Source organism: Corvus moneduloides, chromosome 19, assembly GCF_009650955.1.
Source record: "Corvus moneduloides isolate bCorMon1 chromosome 19, bCorMon1.pri, whole genome shotgun sequence".
NCBI classification, from domain to species: domain Eukaryota; kingdom Metazoa; phylum Chordata; class Aves; order Passeriformes; family Corvidae; genus Corvus; species Corvus moneduloides.
The window spans coordinates 3,423,985-3,440,426 of record NC_045494.1 but is presented as its reverse complement, the minus strand read 5'-3'; the positions used below and the strand labels follow the sequence as shown (position 1 = coordinate 3,440,426).

At 47.4% G+C, this 16,442-nt stretch overlaps 1 protein-coding gene across 1 annotated transcript; it reads right to left on the bottom strand.

Moving 5' to 3' along the window:
- Positions 1 to 4,024: 4,024 nt before the first annotated feature.
- Positions 4,025 to 14,014, bottom strand: CACNG1 (calcium voltage-gated channel auxiliary subunit gamma 1). Its single transcript, XM_032128938.1, has 4 exons — positions 13,610 to 14,014; positions 7,941 to 8,015; positions 5,706 to 5,843; positions 4,025 to 4,988 (listed from the first exon to the last, which is right to left on the bottom strand). Exons 1-4 carry the CDS (start codon positions 13,848 to 13,850, stop codon positions 4,762 to 4,764), a joined length of 681 nt encoding a protein of 226 aa, XP_031984829.1. The 5' UTR covers positions 13,851 to 14,014; the 3' UTR covers positions 4,025 to 4,761.
- Positions 14,015 to 16,442: the final 2,428 nt, after the last annotated feature.

The window sequence follows — 16,442 nt, the reverse complement described above, 5'->3', positions numbered from 1 at the left end:
GAAAATGCTCTGTGATGTGAATTATCCAAGACTGGTTAAAAGATGTTGTGAGTCCCTTTTCCAGAAGACTTGGCTTCCTGCTGGAGGGTAAATACCTCAACAAGACCAGCTGTAAAGCCATCGAGGTGCTCCCAGTGAGACTGGTGATACTGGGCACGAAGCTGAGCCAGAGCCTGGGGTGCAGCCTTGCCAGACGGAATTGTGCTGCTGGTTCTGTTACATAGAAAATAGTCCAGAAATCTAAGTTTATTCCCTTCTCTGGATTCATTTGTAGAAAGCAGCAAAGCAGCTCAGTGTCTGATGCAGAGTGGGCATGCGTGATGTCTGCATGCCTTGAATTTATGTTCAATAGCTTCAGTGGAGCCTAAGCATCGATCAAGTGTGACAAAGCAACAGCAATCTCATCCTCTACTTCAGTCAAAGCAAAGTTGCGATGCTCTTTTCTTGTCCCTTGGTGACAATGGAAAGGGGAATTGGAATGGATGCTTTTAGAACAGGTCCCACTGCTCTGTGTGTTTTGTAGTACAGAGCAGCCTAATGCTCCTGTAGTTGTTATAAAGTAATGTGGTGTTCCAAGGGGCACTGTCCCACCGTGGACAGTGGAAGCTCGTTTTAAATGAAGTTTAGGCTGAGATTTATTCTCTAACAGTTTCTTCCCATGGTCAGGTTCCTGGCATGTGACTGCCCAGCTGCAGCTCTGGCTCCATGTGAATCCCCAGGGTCCTCCCCAGGGGTGGAAGTCCTGACTTCTGTGTCAGGTGTGTTCCTCAAGAGCTGTCAGGCCCAGGATAGAAAGTGCTCCTTTGCAGCAGGGCCAGGGATCTCATTGCAGAGCGGAAAATTCCCAGATCTTTGGGACTTCCTGGAAATCATTTCCACAGCTGTCAGAGTGAGGAGAAAAAGGTGACAGCCACAAGGAAGTCACAGAGTGGAAAGGGATCAGTGAAAAAAACAAAGTAAATTTGTAAATACCTGTGGCTTTGTAAACTAAGTCAGGGTGATCAAACACCTGAGCATCCTGCATGTGCTGGCACTTTCCAGGTTTGGACTACAGGAGAAATAGGGGTGTGTACCAGGATTTCTGAGTGAAATCCTCTCTCGTGCACCCATCTGTGCTGCCTTGTGTGCTGAGCTCTTCTCTCCCCGCCTGCTGGTGCTGGGCTGTGCCTGCAGTACCTCGTTGCAGATGAAGGGTGTTCAAGAGCTCAGCTTGCTGCTAAACAGGCAGTTTTCTTCTTCAGGGTTGCTTGTCTGACACCTTTTCTGCACATTAAATTCACACAACACAGCATTTAAAAACAAGGGAAGCAGATTCTCTCCATGCCTCACAGCAAATCTTACATAAACAAAAACCTTCACGTCTTCTGTTCCGTTGACTGTGATTTAACACTTGGGCTTTGGCAGACTAAAGCAGCCCAAATCTCAGCACTGTGACTTGGACAGTGCCCTGGGGCACCTCTCTGTGGGTGTCCTGAGCAGGGGACAGGCACTGGTGTTGGATTAGGGAGTGGCAAATGCCCAAGGGGCCCATCACCGAAGGTGTCCGTCGGTCTGGTAGTGGCAGGACCAACGCTCAGGTTTTCATGGTGGCTGCTGGTGGTTCCTTGTTCTGCAGATTGCTTTGCCTCTCCCTCTCTCTGGTGCATGTTTCCCACTCAGTTCTTTGGCTGTGTCCCAAACCCACGAGGGCTCCTGTTGGATATATGGCAGCCAGGTTCCCATCCCCATTTGGCTCTGGTGACTCCCTGCTGGTGAGGATGTTTCCTTCACATTTTCATGGTACAGTCCAGAGGTTCTGGTGGCTCTTCCCTGCTATTTGCTCAGCTGAGAGAACGAAAACTGAAACTGGTTACAGCTCCCCTCTCCAACATTATATTCCCTTTCCTTTATGAAGGCCAATTGCTTTTATTAACTCTCTTAAAACACATTATCAGCTCTCTGGCAGAACAAACCTGCTGCAGGAGCAGAGCCCTTCCCACTGTGAGAACCAACGACCAATTTAATGGACAGGTCCCTCTTCAGCAGTTCTTAATATCTGGAAGAAAATGAAGTTATCCACATGCGTCTTCTCAGTCTGACAGGGACCATACAGAGTAGGGAATGATCACAAAGCCTCAGCCTGGAGCAGAAAGAGAATAAAACTCAGTGAATTTTAAGGGCTTTAGGAGGCATCTGGCTGAGCCGCCTGATCTCTGGCTGTGAGTGTAGGATCTTGGTGCCGTGAGCTGTGTGTTTTCTCTGACTCATGAGTAAAGTGAGCCCAGAGAGACTGTAAAACCTTGGATCCAGGCCAAACACCAGCACTCACCAGGAATCTTTCCATTGCCGTCACTGAGACTTGGATGAAGCGGATCAGGAGCGTGCAGGAGATGGGTTTCAGGGTGTGTTTATCTGAAATGTGAATGTCTTACTCTTGAATATCAGGAACGGGGCTAAGCAGCGTCTTAGCTGGCAAAAAGTTGGCCCATCAGGATAAGAACCCACCTAGAAATTACTTTCTCCCAGGAGAGGTGTTGAAAGAGAGGGATGGCACTTCAGAAAAAGTGTGGATGGGTGAAGGGCTTCCCAGGGACACAGGACATGTCACTGCTCAGCATGGGGTGACAAACTCAGCTCCCTGTCCCCAAACCTTGCTTATCTCAACCCATGCCATGTCTGAGGTGATGATGATGACGATTGCTGAGCTGGGAATGCTGTTGTTCCTGCCAGTTGCTCTGCTTAGATTAATCTTTGCTGTGTAGGTTTGGATGTCCCAGCCTGGGGTCAGCCACCCTGGGGGTCACACCGACTACTTCCCTTTTTGTTGTTGCATGTAAAGGATCTCCCTAGAAACTAGCCTCTGTTTTCCTGAACAATGAAAATGCAAATTCAGGATGTCAGCTCTGTACCCAAAAATAAGATTTCAAAACCATTTAGCATTTCAGAGTGGTTCTGTGACAACGTGAAGACTTGCCGTTGTCTCTCATGATGAGAGACAAGCAGAGCTCCTCAGCTCACACTCAGATCTGAGCACCAATGCGTGCTTTATCCCCAAACTTTATAATATATGTATTTGTAGTGTTTTTCAACTTCTAAGACCTTGAAAAACATTAATGCAACTTCACAAAAGGCTTCTGTTCTTGCTGCCACTCTGCTAGTGGGGAAAATGGAGATGAGCCTGAGTCTGGCTGGGGCTGCTGGGGCTCAGCCCACCCCAACGGCAGGGCCAAGGGCAGCCCCTTGAGCCAGCACTGAATTGCTGGGGAATTTCTCCAAATGTCTGAACATGCCATGATTTCAGACCTCTTCAAATTGACCAGATATTTTCTGTTAAGAATTCTGGTTTTCTTTAGGATTGTGGACAGCTAAACACAGAGGGAAGGCCACTTCAGTTCCCCTTTCTCCTGATTTTTAAATTACCGGGTGAAAAGAGTACACTGTAAACCATGTACTTTTTCCTGCTTGGGGGGAAAATGCTGAGCAGATTCTGAAAATTGAACTGCAAAAAAACCCAAAAAACAACACCCCACCTCTTGGTGCTGGGGGGACCATGAGGGTGAAAAGGGCTTGGCTGGAGGGCTGGGTGAGCGTGTGAGACTGGGGGACGCCCAGTGCTGCAGATGGTTGGACTGGGGGACTCCCAGCCCCCCCCAGTGCTTCAGGCAGCTGTGGCAGAGCCCTGCAGGCTCTCAGCAACAAAGCAGTGCCCGCAGCATCCCCCAGCACTGCCTGGGGTCTGTGCTTCTGCAGCAGCAGCAGCAGCAGCGAGGCACCGGCGGGGTGTTCTCAGGGCTGCCTCTCCCGGCTCTTTCAGGCTGAGTCCTTTCCATCTCGGCAGCTGCCTTGAAGGATTTTTCGTGATATATAGCTTTATGTACACGTGTGCAGTGTGCAAAGCAGGGTGCTCTTAAAAAGCCACTCCTGGGGAACAAATGAGAGCTCCATGCAGCAAACACCACCCAGCACTGCACTGTTGTCATGGACCTGGCAGAATCTGATGGGCCAAGTGATTCATCCATCAAAATAATTTTCCAGAAAATCATGCTACTGGAAGATTATGCTTTTTATTAAAGGAAAATATCACTCTTCATGTTCAGTACTTCTTGGCTTTGCCATTGAAGTTTAAGCAAAACGAAAGACTCTGTTTTGTGGGGTTTTAAGCTTGATTTAAAACAATGGAACTGCAGGGTGTAAATTTGGAGGGGGGATTTTTATCCCAATGCTACACAAAGTTCTGTTTTGTTTTTATATCAAATGTTAACAGTTTAATAGAAGAGCATAAGGATCTCCAACTTATTCTGGAGACACAAGCTAACCTTTCTGAGGGAAGGAGAGGAGTAATGACATGAATGGGGACATTGACTCCCCACAGAGTCTCTCTCTGACCAAGCAAAGTATAAAAGCCTGATATCCCTCATGGATCTACGCCCAACTACACCAAACATCTTCTCCATCATAAAGCTGTCTCCGACACAGATTTCCCCTCAACTGCATCAGCACAGGTCAGCCCCAAATTGGAACAGAGCAGTGCCATTCACATACACCCACGGTGGTGTTGAATGGTCTTTCTGCTTTCTTAAAAAAAGAAAAAGAAAAAAAAGAATCAAAAAAGAGAGAAAAAAGAAAGGAAAAAAAGAGAGGAAAAGAAAAAGAAAGCAACAATTGCAATCGAACATGCCTTGGTTCAGTAATGACTCACATTGTGTAGTGAGACCCAGACATTTTAAAAAATACTAATCTTTTCAGAACACTTTCTGGATTTTTTCATGGGTGCAGGGAACATCAGTGCTCCGGTTCTGCATCCATGCAGGTCTCCCAGGGGTTCTGGGGGAAGCGGGGCAGCGCGATAAGGAGGAGGGCGATGCCACAGACGAAGAGCAGCACAAAGGAGGTGCAGGCACAGGCGAAGGACCAGGAGTAACTGTACTTGATCCAGGCTGTCTCCTTGCTGTCAATCATCCTCTTCACGGATTGTCTCATGACTTCAACAGAGATGATAATGCAGAGACCTGAAGGAAGATAGGAGCAGTGGGTTGAATCAGCTGTCAATTCTTCATCCTTAATTAACTGCTTCATCTGTTGTTTTGCATACAGGAACTGCAGTGAGATTCACAGGTGAGTCACTGACTTCAGTGTTTGAAGGAACCAATGCTCAGAACTGCCAAGAGCTCTGCCATAACCCAGGTCAGCCACTGACTTGTTGAGCATGATCTCTTAGGCAGGCTTGGATGGGAAGCTCAGAGAGGGGGAGGAATAATTGCATTCCCTGGGGAGCTTTTTCAGAGGTTGAAGAAGATTTTGTATTGAGGTGACAATTTGCACCCTTGTCTTTCACTCATTGTGGCATGTCAAGGTATTCCTGGCTCATGTAAAAGTGCAGTCTTCATGTGTTTGGGAGACAGTTGAGTATTTTGGGCCTGTTCAGCCATTTTGTTGGTTTGAGGCTTAATAAATGAGACAGAATATTGTGTGTGCCTGGTTCAGACTGGGGTTGGCAGTGAATATACTAGAAGGGAGTGAATGTACTTTTAAAGGGGGTTGGAGAAAATACAGACCAGCTGCTGAGCAGGACGTTCTCACACCACACAGGGACCTGTAGTCTGTGGCCAGGAAGAAAATGCTTTCAGGGCATTTTTAGAAGGGTCTCCCTCCCCCTGGATCTATCTTAAGTTTCTCTGTCTTGTCCTATGAACCAAGTGCAGAAATGCGAGCAGCCCTCCTCGTACCTGCGAAGGTGTAGAACATAGATGCTGGCTTCAGCAGATAATCCCTCTTCTTCCTGAAAGACAGGAGGATGCAGATCGTCCCGATGATTGCAAAGCCAACGCTGAAGATGGCAATGGCTGCAGCTGAAATGCTGTATTCTGCCAAAGGGAAAAAAACCACCAAAAATGATGGTGTGTGCACATTTTGAGCCCGCTGCCATCAGCTGTGGGGATGTTGCAGCAGCTCACTCTGAAATACGTGCACTCCTGAGGCTGGGGCGAGGTGGCTTTGGTGAATTATTTCCCTCAAGTGAAAACAAGGGCAAGTATTGGCCATGTATCTTTTGAATGTGGAGGGTATAAAATCAGAGCAGGAAGGGGAAAACACTTTCTAAACACCTACTGAGCAAGCCCAGGGCGCCTTTGCTCATCAGCTCACCTGTATGGGGCTGATGGAGCGCCAGGCTGGAGCCCCTTTGGCTCTGCCGTGTAAATGTTTAAAGCCTTGCTGGGCTCCATGCTCTCGTCCCTTACATCACCCCACACTCTGCTCCTGGAGTAAATAGACAGCCCTCTGCTATTTTTATTCCATGCTTTCTGCAGAGCCCTGGCCCGTGCACAGTGCTGATGCTGTCCCAGAGCATGGAGAGCCGAGTGCTCTGTAGGTTCAGCACCCAAGTGGGCCAAGGGTGAAGTGTTTGCACAGGTCATTTTTATTCCTTTTCCTTTACAACAATGATTTCCAGCTGTGAAAACCCAGCTTCTTCAGGGCACAAGATTAAACCTTCCCCAGAACTCCTGGTTTTTGCTAAGCCATGCCCTGGACGCTTCCCCCAGCCCAGCACAGCTCAGTGTCTGGGTGGAGAGGGAGAGTTGCTAATTGAGTAATTCAGGCCTTCATTTGCATGTTGTGTTCGTTTTCAGATTAGTTTAATATTTAACACATGTAGGCATGCATGAACATCACATTGCCTGATGATATTTGCCTTTCAAGCCATTAAAAAAAATATCTCCCAGGCAAAATCATGAAGAATTTTTTTGCCTGTTACTAATTAGCTCCCATCCAAATGAGCTATTTCTGTGAAGAGGAAGAGCAGCTCACTCTTTGTTCTTACTGCTTTTTGTATCTCTGTTTTACTATAATTTTCTAACTGTTTCTCTTTTCCCTGTGCTGGAACTGCCTGAAAGTGTTCATTTCGTTGTAAAATTGTTTGCTGGGCTTCAGATTTTCTTTTTGCCCCAAAGAAAAGAAATTCTTCCTGATTTTTTTTTTTTTCTGAAGAAGAAATTCTTCCTGATTTTTTTCTTCATTGCCCTGAAGGCATTGGGTGCATTCTGAAGATCGGGTGGCTGGATCAGACAGCAGATAAGTGAGCAAAAGCAGGTGACTCAAATATATGCTTTTCTATTCAGTTAAAATTCCTGTCTTTCCTGTCTTAGGAAGCTACTCTTTTAGGGAACCTATCTTCAGGGTTTTCCACCATTACAATTTCCACTAGAAGCAAAGCAGATTAATACATGTAATATAACCATTGGCTCACATTTTCCACAGTAAATACATTGTGTGGCAAACTAGGAAGGAATTTGTCCTCAAAGAGAGGATGAGAAAGAGAGAGGAGCATTTTACGGGAGCCCTCAAAATATTTGGACTTATTAAAAATGTGAAACTTGTCCATGAAAGACTATTTTGCTGTAAACACTGACAGTTCATGTCTTTGTAGGATCCCTGTTCCTTCCATCCATCGATAGCTCTATTTTTTACATGACTTTCATATAAAATCAATATGAAGCATAAAATTCCTAATGGTCTTCAGAGAGCCTCTGCACTTCTTTTCAGGGTCAAGACTCTGCTTGGGCTATGATTTTTTCATTTAGGTTTTATTAATATCTTCCCCTTTGATGGCAAAGGCTCAGTGTCATGGATAGTGCCAATGTTGTGAAGTCATTTTTATGCTGAAAGGACTTCTTGCAGTTTTCCTGCATATTGACATTGTTATATATTTGTCGGACAACTTATGTAAAATCATGTTTATGAGTGTGATCATATATAAAAATAATTGTCCCCAGGAAGCTGGGATTTGACCTTGTCCAGGGCATTTTCCACATTTTTCCCAGCTGATGATGCCTGCTAGAAATTCTGCTGCTTTCAGTGGAACCAGGGCTGAACCCTCATTCTGGGGACCCCTTTCCATTAGATCTTATGTGCCCATCACTTCATCCAACATTAGGAAAATATTCTTCTGTTATCATTCTTACCTTTCTGGGTGGTTACTTCAAATATCTCCGAGGTCTCTCCTGGAGTGAAGTGCTTGAAGTAGGAGCAGTTGTGGTCTGAAAGAGAAAAGAAAATTCAATTTTGTGTGCTTGGAAACCTCTGATATAATGCAGTAGAAGTCAATTAGCTTTTTATTGATGTACCAAACTTGCAGTGGTTTTGAGGCTCCCTACCCTTGGTGATACCGAGGAACTGGAGTTGGATCTGATTTCCTCAGGAGCAGATGAGGACACCAGGCTCCAGCATGGACAAGGCTGAAGCCCCTCTGATACCTTTTGTATCCCTCTCAGAGCTGATTGCTCTTCTGTTTAAAATACGAATTAGAGATGATTTTTCTCATTCTGTCTTTGGCCATCACGTTTCTTCCTCTCGGTGTTGCAGCATTTCCTGGGGATGTGACCTGCCATGCCGAGAGCTGAGCTGGCAGTTCTCCTCCCTCACCAACCCACCCACAGTGGCATTACCCCATTGGGGTGTGGTGACCTTGGAGTCCAAAAAGGGAGGATGGGGTGTTCTCATCCACCTCTCCCTCCCAGCTCTTCCCTCCTGCAGCTCCCAGATCCCTGTGTAGCAGTTGGGGGGGTTTTGCTGCATGCAGGAGTTGCTGATATGGGGGTCCCAGAGATGAGGCTGCTGCAATGCAGCAAAGCACATGGTGTTTTACTAAGATAGGGATGCTGAGAGCTTTTTTTTTTGTCTTTCAGTAAAAAAAGACAAAAGTAAAAAAAGACCAAAGCTTTTTGAAGCCCAAGCAGTTGCCCAGGGAAGGGTAGGCCGTAGGAGCCAAGGGCAAAGAGGCTCTCATGCCAGGCTTTGTCTAAGTTTGATCCCATCAGAGCAGCCTATTAAGGTAATTTGGTACGACAGCAGAGTTAGATAGAGGGAGCTTTATGAAGTTCCTCTGTCTGGACTTCACATGAGCACAGTGCCAGGTATGGGATGTTCATAGGGGGGTTGAGAAGTGATCAGGGATCAGGACTATGGGGCAGGGGGATATGGGGACAAGGGAGGTTGTTAGCTGAGTCTCTTGATGGCCACGATCCTTTTTCCTCCTCAGCTTGGTGAGGGCCAGCCAGGGGAGCAATGTCACTGCTGTCAGCAGACTCACAAGAGACTTCCAGCCTCAGCCTCCCAGGAGGATGGGGTCTGGTGAGGACCTGCTGACTCGGATCTTTGGCAGCAGCAGGGTAAGGGTGGAGGGTGTTCTTGCTATTTATAACTGATTTAATTGAGGGTTTGAAGGGGTGTGGAGCTGGGAGAACAGTTGCTCACCAGGAATTTGGCTGGAAGGGTGCACTGGTGGAGACATGCTGAGCAGTGCCAGCCCCAACTGTGCCCTTCTGCTGAGCTGGGTTGGGGGGGGGGGGGGGACATGCTCAGCACCTGCCCAGCACCTCTTAGGCAGCCAGGGGGGCTCCCAATGGCCCAGGAAATTGAGCCAAGGCTGCCCGAAACACAAAAAATAGGCACCCCTTGGTTAAGGCCAGCATTGCTTCCATTAAATAATGGAGTTAGCACCAGCTTCCAGAAGATGCTGTGGGGAAGCCTCTCCACATCCAGGCTGAGACAGGCTGCTCCAGCACAGGGGGAAGCCTGAGCCAGGCTGGGTGCAGGACCATGCAGGGACTGCTGTGGGTTTCTGCCTGTGGGCAGAGAGCATTTCAGTGGTTTGTTACAGCATTAATTCCTCTGGCAGAAGATCCCTGTATTCTACCTGTTGGTTCTTGTGGGTTTTTTCTGTCATATAAATGGCGGCTGCTGGAGTAAGTGACTCAGGGAGGATTTATTTTCCGTCTCCCAGGAGATAGGTAATTGCAAAGCAGCATTTTTGGGCCTGTTAGTGGAAGATTCCTTTGAGACACTCTTATCTACTTAAGTTTATAAGCTGACTTTTATTTCATCTGCAGATTCTTCTTGCTAGAGACGAGGTTAATGTTTAGCTCTTGCATCTCCTGACCTGTTCTTTATTATCCTTGCAAATGACTGGAAGAAATATATTTGATCTCAGCCTCTGTGATTCTAATCATGAATTTTGAGCCTCAAAGCAGTGGTTGTGTGCCTCCACCAGCAATTCAGTGGTGGCTGAGGCTGAGCATTGTGTCTGGGATGCTTTATTTGGGATTGTTTGGTTTAGCTTTTCATTAATTCTTTAAAGAGCCTGAACTCAAAGGAGTCCCCAAGCATGTGATACAAAGGTGGAGGCATCCAGACTTGGTGTGGTGGGAGCACATAGCTCTGTGTCCACTGCAGGGGAACCAAACCAGCTCAGTCCACCCTCCATTCTCATAAACCTTTCAGAGTTGGACTTGCCTGCAGGAGATGGAGCTGCCTCTGTCCTTTGTGGCCCTTAGCAAAGCTCTGCCAAGGTATGATAAAAGGGGTCATCACCGAGGTGGGTTGGTGTTTTTGGAAAATGTGCTTGTTGTGGGAAAATATAACTAGATTGATTTTGGTGAAATGCTGAATTGTTTTCAGTTCTAAGATGGTTCCATGCTCTGTTGAGCTGGGGATATCTGTTTCAACAAGTGTGTTATTCATCAGAACCAAGGCACTGCAGTGACTCTGGTGCCATCATGAATAAGAGAAAAGCCCATTTATGTCACAGCACATTTCCATAACAGATAGGATTTACACTGGGGTTGATAATGGACGAACATTGTGTGGTAATCTTTTTTCTCTCCACCCCAGTTGCATTATCTCTGCCACGAGGTCACCCCAGCGTGCTGATGGGGACAGTCCAGGGGCTCTGTGGTCGCATGAACTTCAGGGTTGTAATGTGGTTTATCACAGTGTCCTCACCCCTCCAAGTCACCCCCTCACAGCCTTCCTGCTCCCTGCCGTTCAGATCCATCGCTCCTGGATGCGGGCATGGGATGCAAGAGAAGTGCAAGCCCACTGAACTGTGGTTGAACCTTGGGGAGATGCAATTTGGAGACTTTGTGGGGGAAGAAGGGGTGGAAAGATGATGAGATGTTTGGGCCATGCAGAGTTTTGGGTGGCAGCTTCCCCTGTAAGAATTGGAGTGACAGGCTGGGAAAGGGCTAGAGCCCACCCTGCTCTGGAACCTGAGATGGACAGAGAATGGGGGGTTTGTGGCAGGATGGATGGTTAGAAAATCTGGGATTTTAGTGTGGGCTTTCCACTTGTGATGAGTTTGGGAGACAGGACTTTAGAGCAGGCGTTAAGGTGAGGGCTGAGCAGTGGAGGGGGGCAGGCCTTGGGCTCTGACCTGGCCAATGAGGCCTTTGACACACACAGAGTTTTGGAGATGGTCTCTCCAAGCAGTTTAATTTCACACCTGTCTTGCAGAGTGAGTCCCTTGTAACAGGGAACAGGCAGCCCTGCTGACAACCCATTTGCTCAAGCACTTCTCCTCTCCAGTTGCCTGCACTCAGGTTCTTGTATTTACAAGGACCTGTTTAAGCTGTTGAACATCCCTGCTACTGCTCAGAGCACAGGAGCCAGTTTTCAGGACAGCACCAGCACTGGAGTTACAGGCAGTGACGCCAAACTCCGTTTACAGCTGGTAGTAAAATGCCCCAGTGCCCACCGACCACAGTTAAAAATGTCTCAGTATTAATCTGAATTTGCCTGGTTTTAACAAACATCTCCCTGATCTTTTTGTTTGTTACAGCAGGATGCTGAACCCTTTTCAATTTGTCAACACCCTCGGATGGGTGCTGTAAAATTTTAAAGCTCTGCCTAAATCACAGCCCTGCTTTGTGGACTGCAAGCCAAGTCATCCTCCCCACTTTGCACTGCTGAGCTCAAAACCTAATAAATAACATTAATCATGCCATCCATTTTCTCCACAGGGAGCGACTAGTAAATGGTTATTAATTCAGTGATAAATTCTGATGCCTCTTTCCCAGTCCTGGCAGTAAAGTCTGGTTATGTCTCATGATTTTCAGGAAAAGCAGCACCCGCATCTGCACTTTTACTGTGCGTTTGTTCATTCACATTTTCTCGGCTGCTGCAGGTTTCACAACCCTGGTGTTTCCCTGCTGACATCCCTTCCCAGAAGTGTGAAATCAATCTAACAGGAGCCGTGCAGCTGCAGCCTCGCTCGGCAGCCCCAGCCCCAGGGCTCTGCTCCCCTCCCCTTGCTCTGATCCTTTCCTGACTAGAACAGGGATGAGGGTATTTATGTTATAATTGAGGTGTGAATTTCACCCTTTGGAACATGATTATGATGCAGGCTATCATCCAAATTCCCAAATATCTTTAAAAACTGGATGAACCAGCTCTGGTGTGGGGGACAGTCCAGCCCCTCCATAATTCCCAGTTACTCTGTGCCTGGCGGAACGCGGCACTGGGATGTGATTCAATGTCTGTGCAAGCACATGCTGATGTCTGTCAAAGATAGTGGCTGCTTTTCTGTGCCCTGCCTGTGAATTTGCTTTGTGCAGACAGCTGGATATTTATGAGTTTTATATTTACCCCATGGTCATGCAGTTTTGCTGTTTATCCACCAATTTCTATTGTTTTTCCTTTTGTGGGAGTTCTCTATGTGCGGGGGAAGGCATGCAGCGAGGAATACATCTCTAGGCACGTAAGTACCTTCCTGAGAGACATTAAGCATATGGATGACACACTCCCAAGTTTGATTAGAGGCAGATCCACGTGCTGAGGGCTCAGCTCCTCTCCTCAGAATATGTAATTTGGCCAAAGAGATAAAGGATTGCAGTAATACAGGCAATATACAGTCAGCCCAAGCAGGAAGATTTTTCACAGGAAATTTTCAAGTGTATGTTAACATATATTTCATTTCAAGCAATGAGTCTAACATGAAGGCAATCCTGTTATTTCTATTCTGGAAAGCATCCAGTACCCTATAAGCCTTCTAAAAAAGCAGCGTGGCCCAGTCACAGAGGGAGTGTATTAGTGCAAAGAGCACATATGTTGCTGACTTGGCAATCAGCAAAAATATAATGAGCTCCTTTAACCATGGGAATGGAGCAGCCTTCCTGGAAAGGTGCTGTGCCCGCTGCCCTGCCCATCGATTGAACTGGAGGTGGAGACGTGTGTGAGAGCAGGTGCCTCTGGTGAGAGGTGAGGAGGCTCCCCCTAAGTCCTTGAGAAATTGATTCAAACTCCATTTATGACTCTTTTTCTGGAGATTGACAAACTATCCTGCAGGTCCCTCTCCCTCCCTGCCCTGAGGAATGGCTGTTACTGGAAAAGCTCAGAGATAACCCAGTGCCCACGGTGGATGGGCTGTTCCTCTGGGATTATATGGATCTGGAAATCCTAAAATCCGGCTGTGTTTGGTGGACCCATAAATCCTCTCTCTTGCCTGCTGCTGTCAACATGCCTGTAGGACCCTTGGCTGGGGTTCAGCAAGATTCCCTCCATCCCAATTTCCCTTTGTGATTCCCACTGTGCCCAATCCTCCTCCCCTTCTCCCCGCCACTGTTGCTGCTGCATGGGAGACTCAAATATGGTCACAGACAGATGTGCAAGGCAACACAGCAAAGCAGCTCCCGGCAGGAGGGATTGGCAACGAGGTGTGTTTGCAGACCAACATGAAAACAGCCCCATGCACCCCATCCCAAATGCAGTGCCTATTTTCCCTTCTGCCATGTCCTCCAGCCTGCTAAGCAAAGCCTGGTGTGAGTTCTGGTACTTTCTCCCGTGCATGCTCACGTACCTCCTGGCAAGCTGATGGGCCCACAGCTCTTCTCTTTGAGACCTTGCTCCTGCATGAAAATCCGTTTGGTGCAGAGTCTCCAGAGCCCGAAATGAGCCGCCTCGCAAGTGGTGGTGTTTTTCTCTACACTGGGGCTGAGCACGGCCCAGTGGTCAGTCACTACGGCTGCGAAGAGCAGCGAGATGCCCACCAAGATCACGGAGAACGTCAGCCGGACCTTCAGGGGTTTGCTCTCGTCCATCCCGCTCCGGACCGGCGCTCCCGACGGAGCGCGGCGGGGGATTCGCGAGGGCTCCCGAAATCCTGGCGCATCTAAATGCCTGGAAATGTCAGCCCCGGGGCCGCAGGCAGCTGCTGGGCTGTGTCAGGAGGCTCCCAGTGCACAGCTCAGCTTTCGCCCCGTCCCATCCGGGTTGTTTTGGATTCCCACGCCTGGCAGGGCGGGCGCTCCCTGGAGCGGCCGCAGCCGCCGCTCAGGGGCTGAGATCTCTTGACTTGCAGCATGCCCAGAAATAGGCATTAATAGGATGATTAACTTTTCTGCGGGGTTACAAAAACATCTGTGTTTATAATGGTACTGGGCTTGAGTTCAGACTGATCCTAAACAGTTTAATAGCCCTGGAGCCCGCTCGCTCCACGCCTGCAGCTCACGGGAACCCCTGCACGGAGCTTGGGGCTGGACGTGCCTCCAGAGCCCAGCACTGTGTCAGAGAGTGATAAAATCAGCCAACTAGTTTATTTTATTATTTATTTATATTACAGTTATTTTCATTCTATGTTTTTATTACAATTATTTTAAATTAACCTGAACTATTCAAAGTAGTGGGGGGCGGGGGGGGGTGGTTTGTGGGTTCCATTTGTTTCGGGTATTTTTTGTTTTGCTTTTCTTTTGGTTAGCTTTTTTTTGTGTCTTTTTTTTTTTTTTCCTAATGCAAAATCTCTCAAATGCTTGTTTCCTTTCCTATCAACCAGGTTCCCTGCAATGCCTACAGTAACTCCAGCAGCCACTCGGCACATCCATTCCTTCTTCCAGAAGTGACTTCTCTTGCCTTGAGCCCAGATTGCTGGGGCTGGGCCAGTCTCTCTCCTTCCCTTTGATATTGCAGCTGATTGTAAAGCCAATTTGATGGTAATGTCAATGCAGAGGCCACTGTGGAGGTGACATTACAATTGTGATGTCAAACTGAGGAGGGTGACAGTACCTTAATGTTAAAAGAATGGTTAAAAAAATGCCAGTGAAAAGCTGCAAATATCATTGTGTCAAGATAATGTCAGAGCTTCTCCAGCCCTGTTTTATTAACACCCCAGTTTGATGTCAAAATAAAGGTGCAGAGGTGTCAGCTCAAGCTGATGAGGACAATGTGGAGCAAGGAATTAAAGTGTAGGGAGAGCATGGGAAAGGGAGAGAAAAAAAAGTGTAAATTAAAAAATGTTGGTCTAAAATAACTGTAATTGAAATATGAAATATTAGAGGGGTTAACATTACTCTGCTCCGCATGTGACAGGGATGGGTTAGACACCCCTGTGGAACACAGGGATGTGTGGGCACCCAGAGTGGCATCTGGTGCCCCATTCTTGCTGAGATGTGGGAACTGTGGGCAGGAGTGAAGGTGCAAAATTGGAGGGGAAGGGGACCAGAGAGGGAAGTGGGGACATGGAGCAAGGCAGTGACCAGGGACGACAGGCACATCTGTGCTGGGGCTGACAGAGATATGAGAGGCTTCCATTTAAACCAGAACCAAGAGTTCTCATGAAAGCAGAAAGGCCTAAAGCATTAAGCCAGAAAAGAAATGCATTAAAGATGTAATGCCTTTTCCTTTGAAGTAGACGCTTGTTAAATTTCACTAGACATCAGTCGATCTCAGGAGCTGCATCCTGACTTCAATTCCTTGATGCTACGAACTCCACAGGTGGAGCAGAGGGAAGTGAATGTGTGTTTGCAAATGTGGGCACAAAGCGAGGCTCTGGTTGCTGAGGCATCAAGTGCTAATGATCCTGCTTTAGACTAATTACAACCTACAAGGACTGCAGGGGTGGGAACTCATTAACTTTTTCACTGGTGTTGGTCTTTGTGCCTCTTCCGGTGTTGGCAAGAATCACACTTCTTGTTCTCATTTAGCTCCTTCATTCTGGAGAAGTTTTATGGGTTTGGTTTGGCTTTGAGTTTCTTAATTTCCAGGAAACAAATGAAGTGAAATCAGAAGGGAGTAATTGATCCTTCCCTACTGCTGAGTGGAGCTGGGAGTGTGAACAGGCTTCCAAGAGCCCCAGCATGGGCAGCAGTGGCTCTCCAAGCTCACATTGCTGCAGTTGAGGTGAAACACTGTCCCCAGCCCCCAAAAATGACCTAGTGCTGCCAGCCCATGGGAAGAAAAGGGTTTTGTGGGTTATTTTTGGGCACCTGAAAAATGCAGAAGCAAACCAGATTTCTGGAGGAGCACAGGACTAAAGCAAATCCTGGAAGTTTTCTGCACATCCAGAAGATCACGATACCTAATCCTCTGGGAATGGTTCCAGCAGTCTCCCTGTGTCAGCTGGTAAATACTCACATTTAAAAATTGATATCATGTGAAATAAAAACAGACTATTAATGAGGACCTGTTGGAAATCAGGGAGGGCTGCAATTAGTTGCGCTTTAGCAGCAGTGAGTGAGGGACACAATTCTGTTTCTCTTCTGGAGAATACGGCAAAGGAGGCATCTGAAGCCGAACTATTGTGTTGTTTTTTTCCCCTGGCAGAGGTGGTGACTTGGCTCTGCTCCCCAGCACTTAACTCTTCTGTATTTCTCCCAGACCAGCCTCAGTATCTACCACAACCAGATTAAACTCACTCT

Coding starts and splice junctions, on each gene's coding strand:
- CACNG1 (XM_032128938.1), bottom strand. CDS start 13,850: ATGGACGAGAGCAAACCCCTGAAGGTCCGGCTGACGTTCTCCGTGATC. Junction 8,016..13,609: donor GCCCATCAGCTTGCCAGGAG/GTACGTGAGCAT, acceptor TTTCTCTTTCAG/ACCACAACTGCTCCTACTTC. Junction 5,844..7,940: donor TGAAGTAACCACCCAGAAAG/GTAAGAATGATA, acceptor TCCCTTTGGCAG/AATACAGCATTTCAGCTGCA.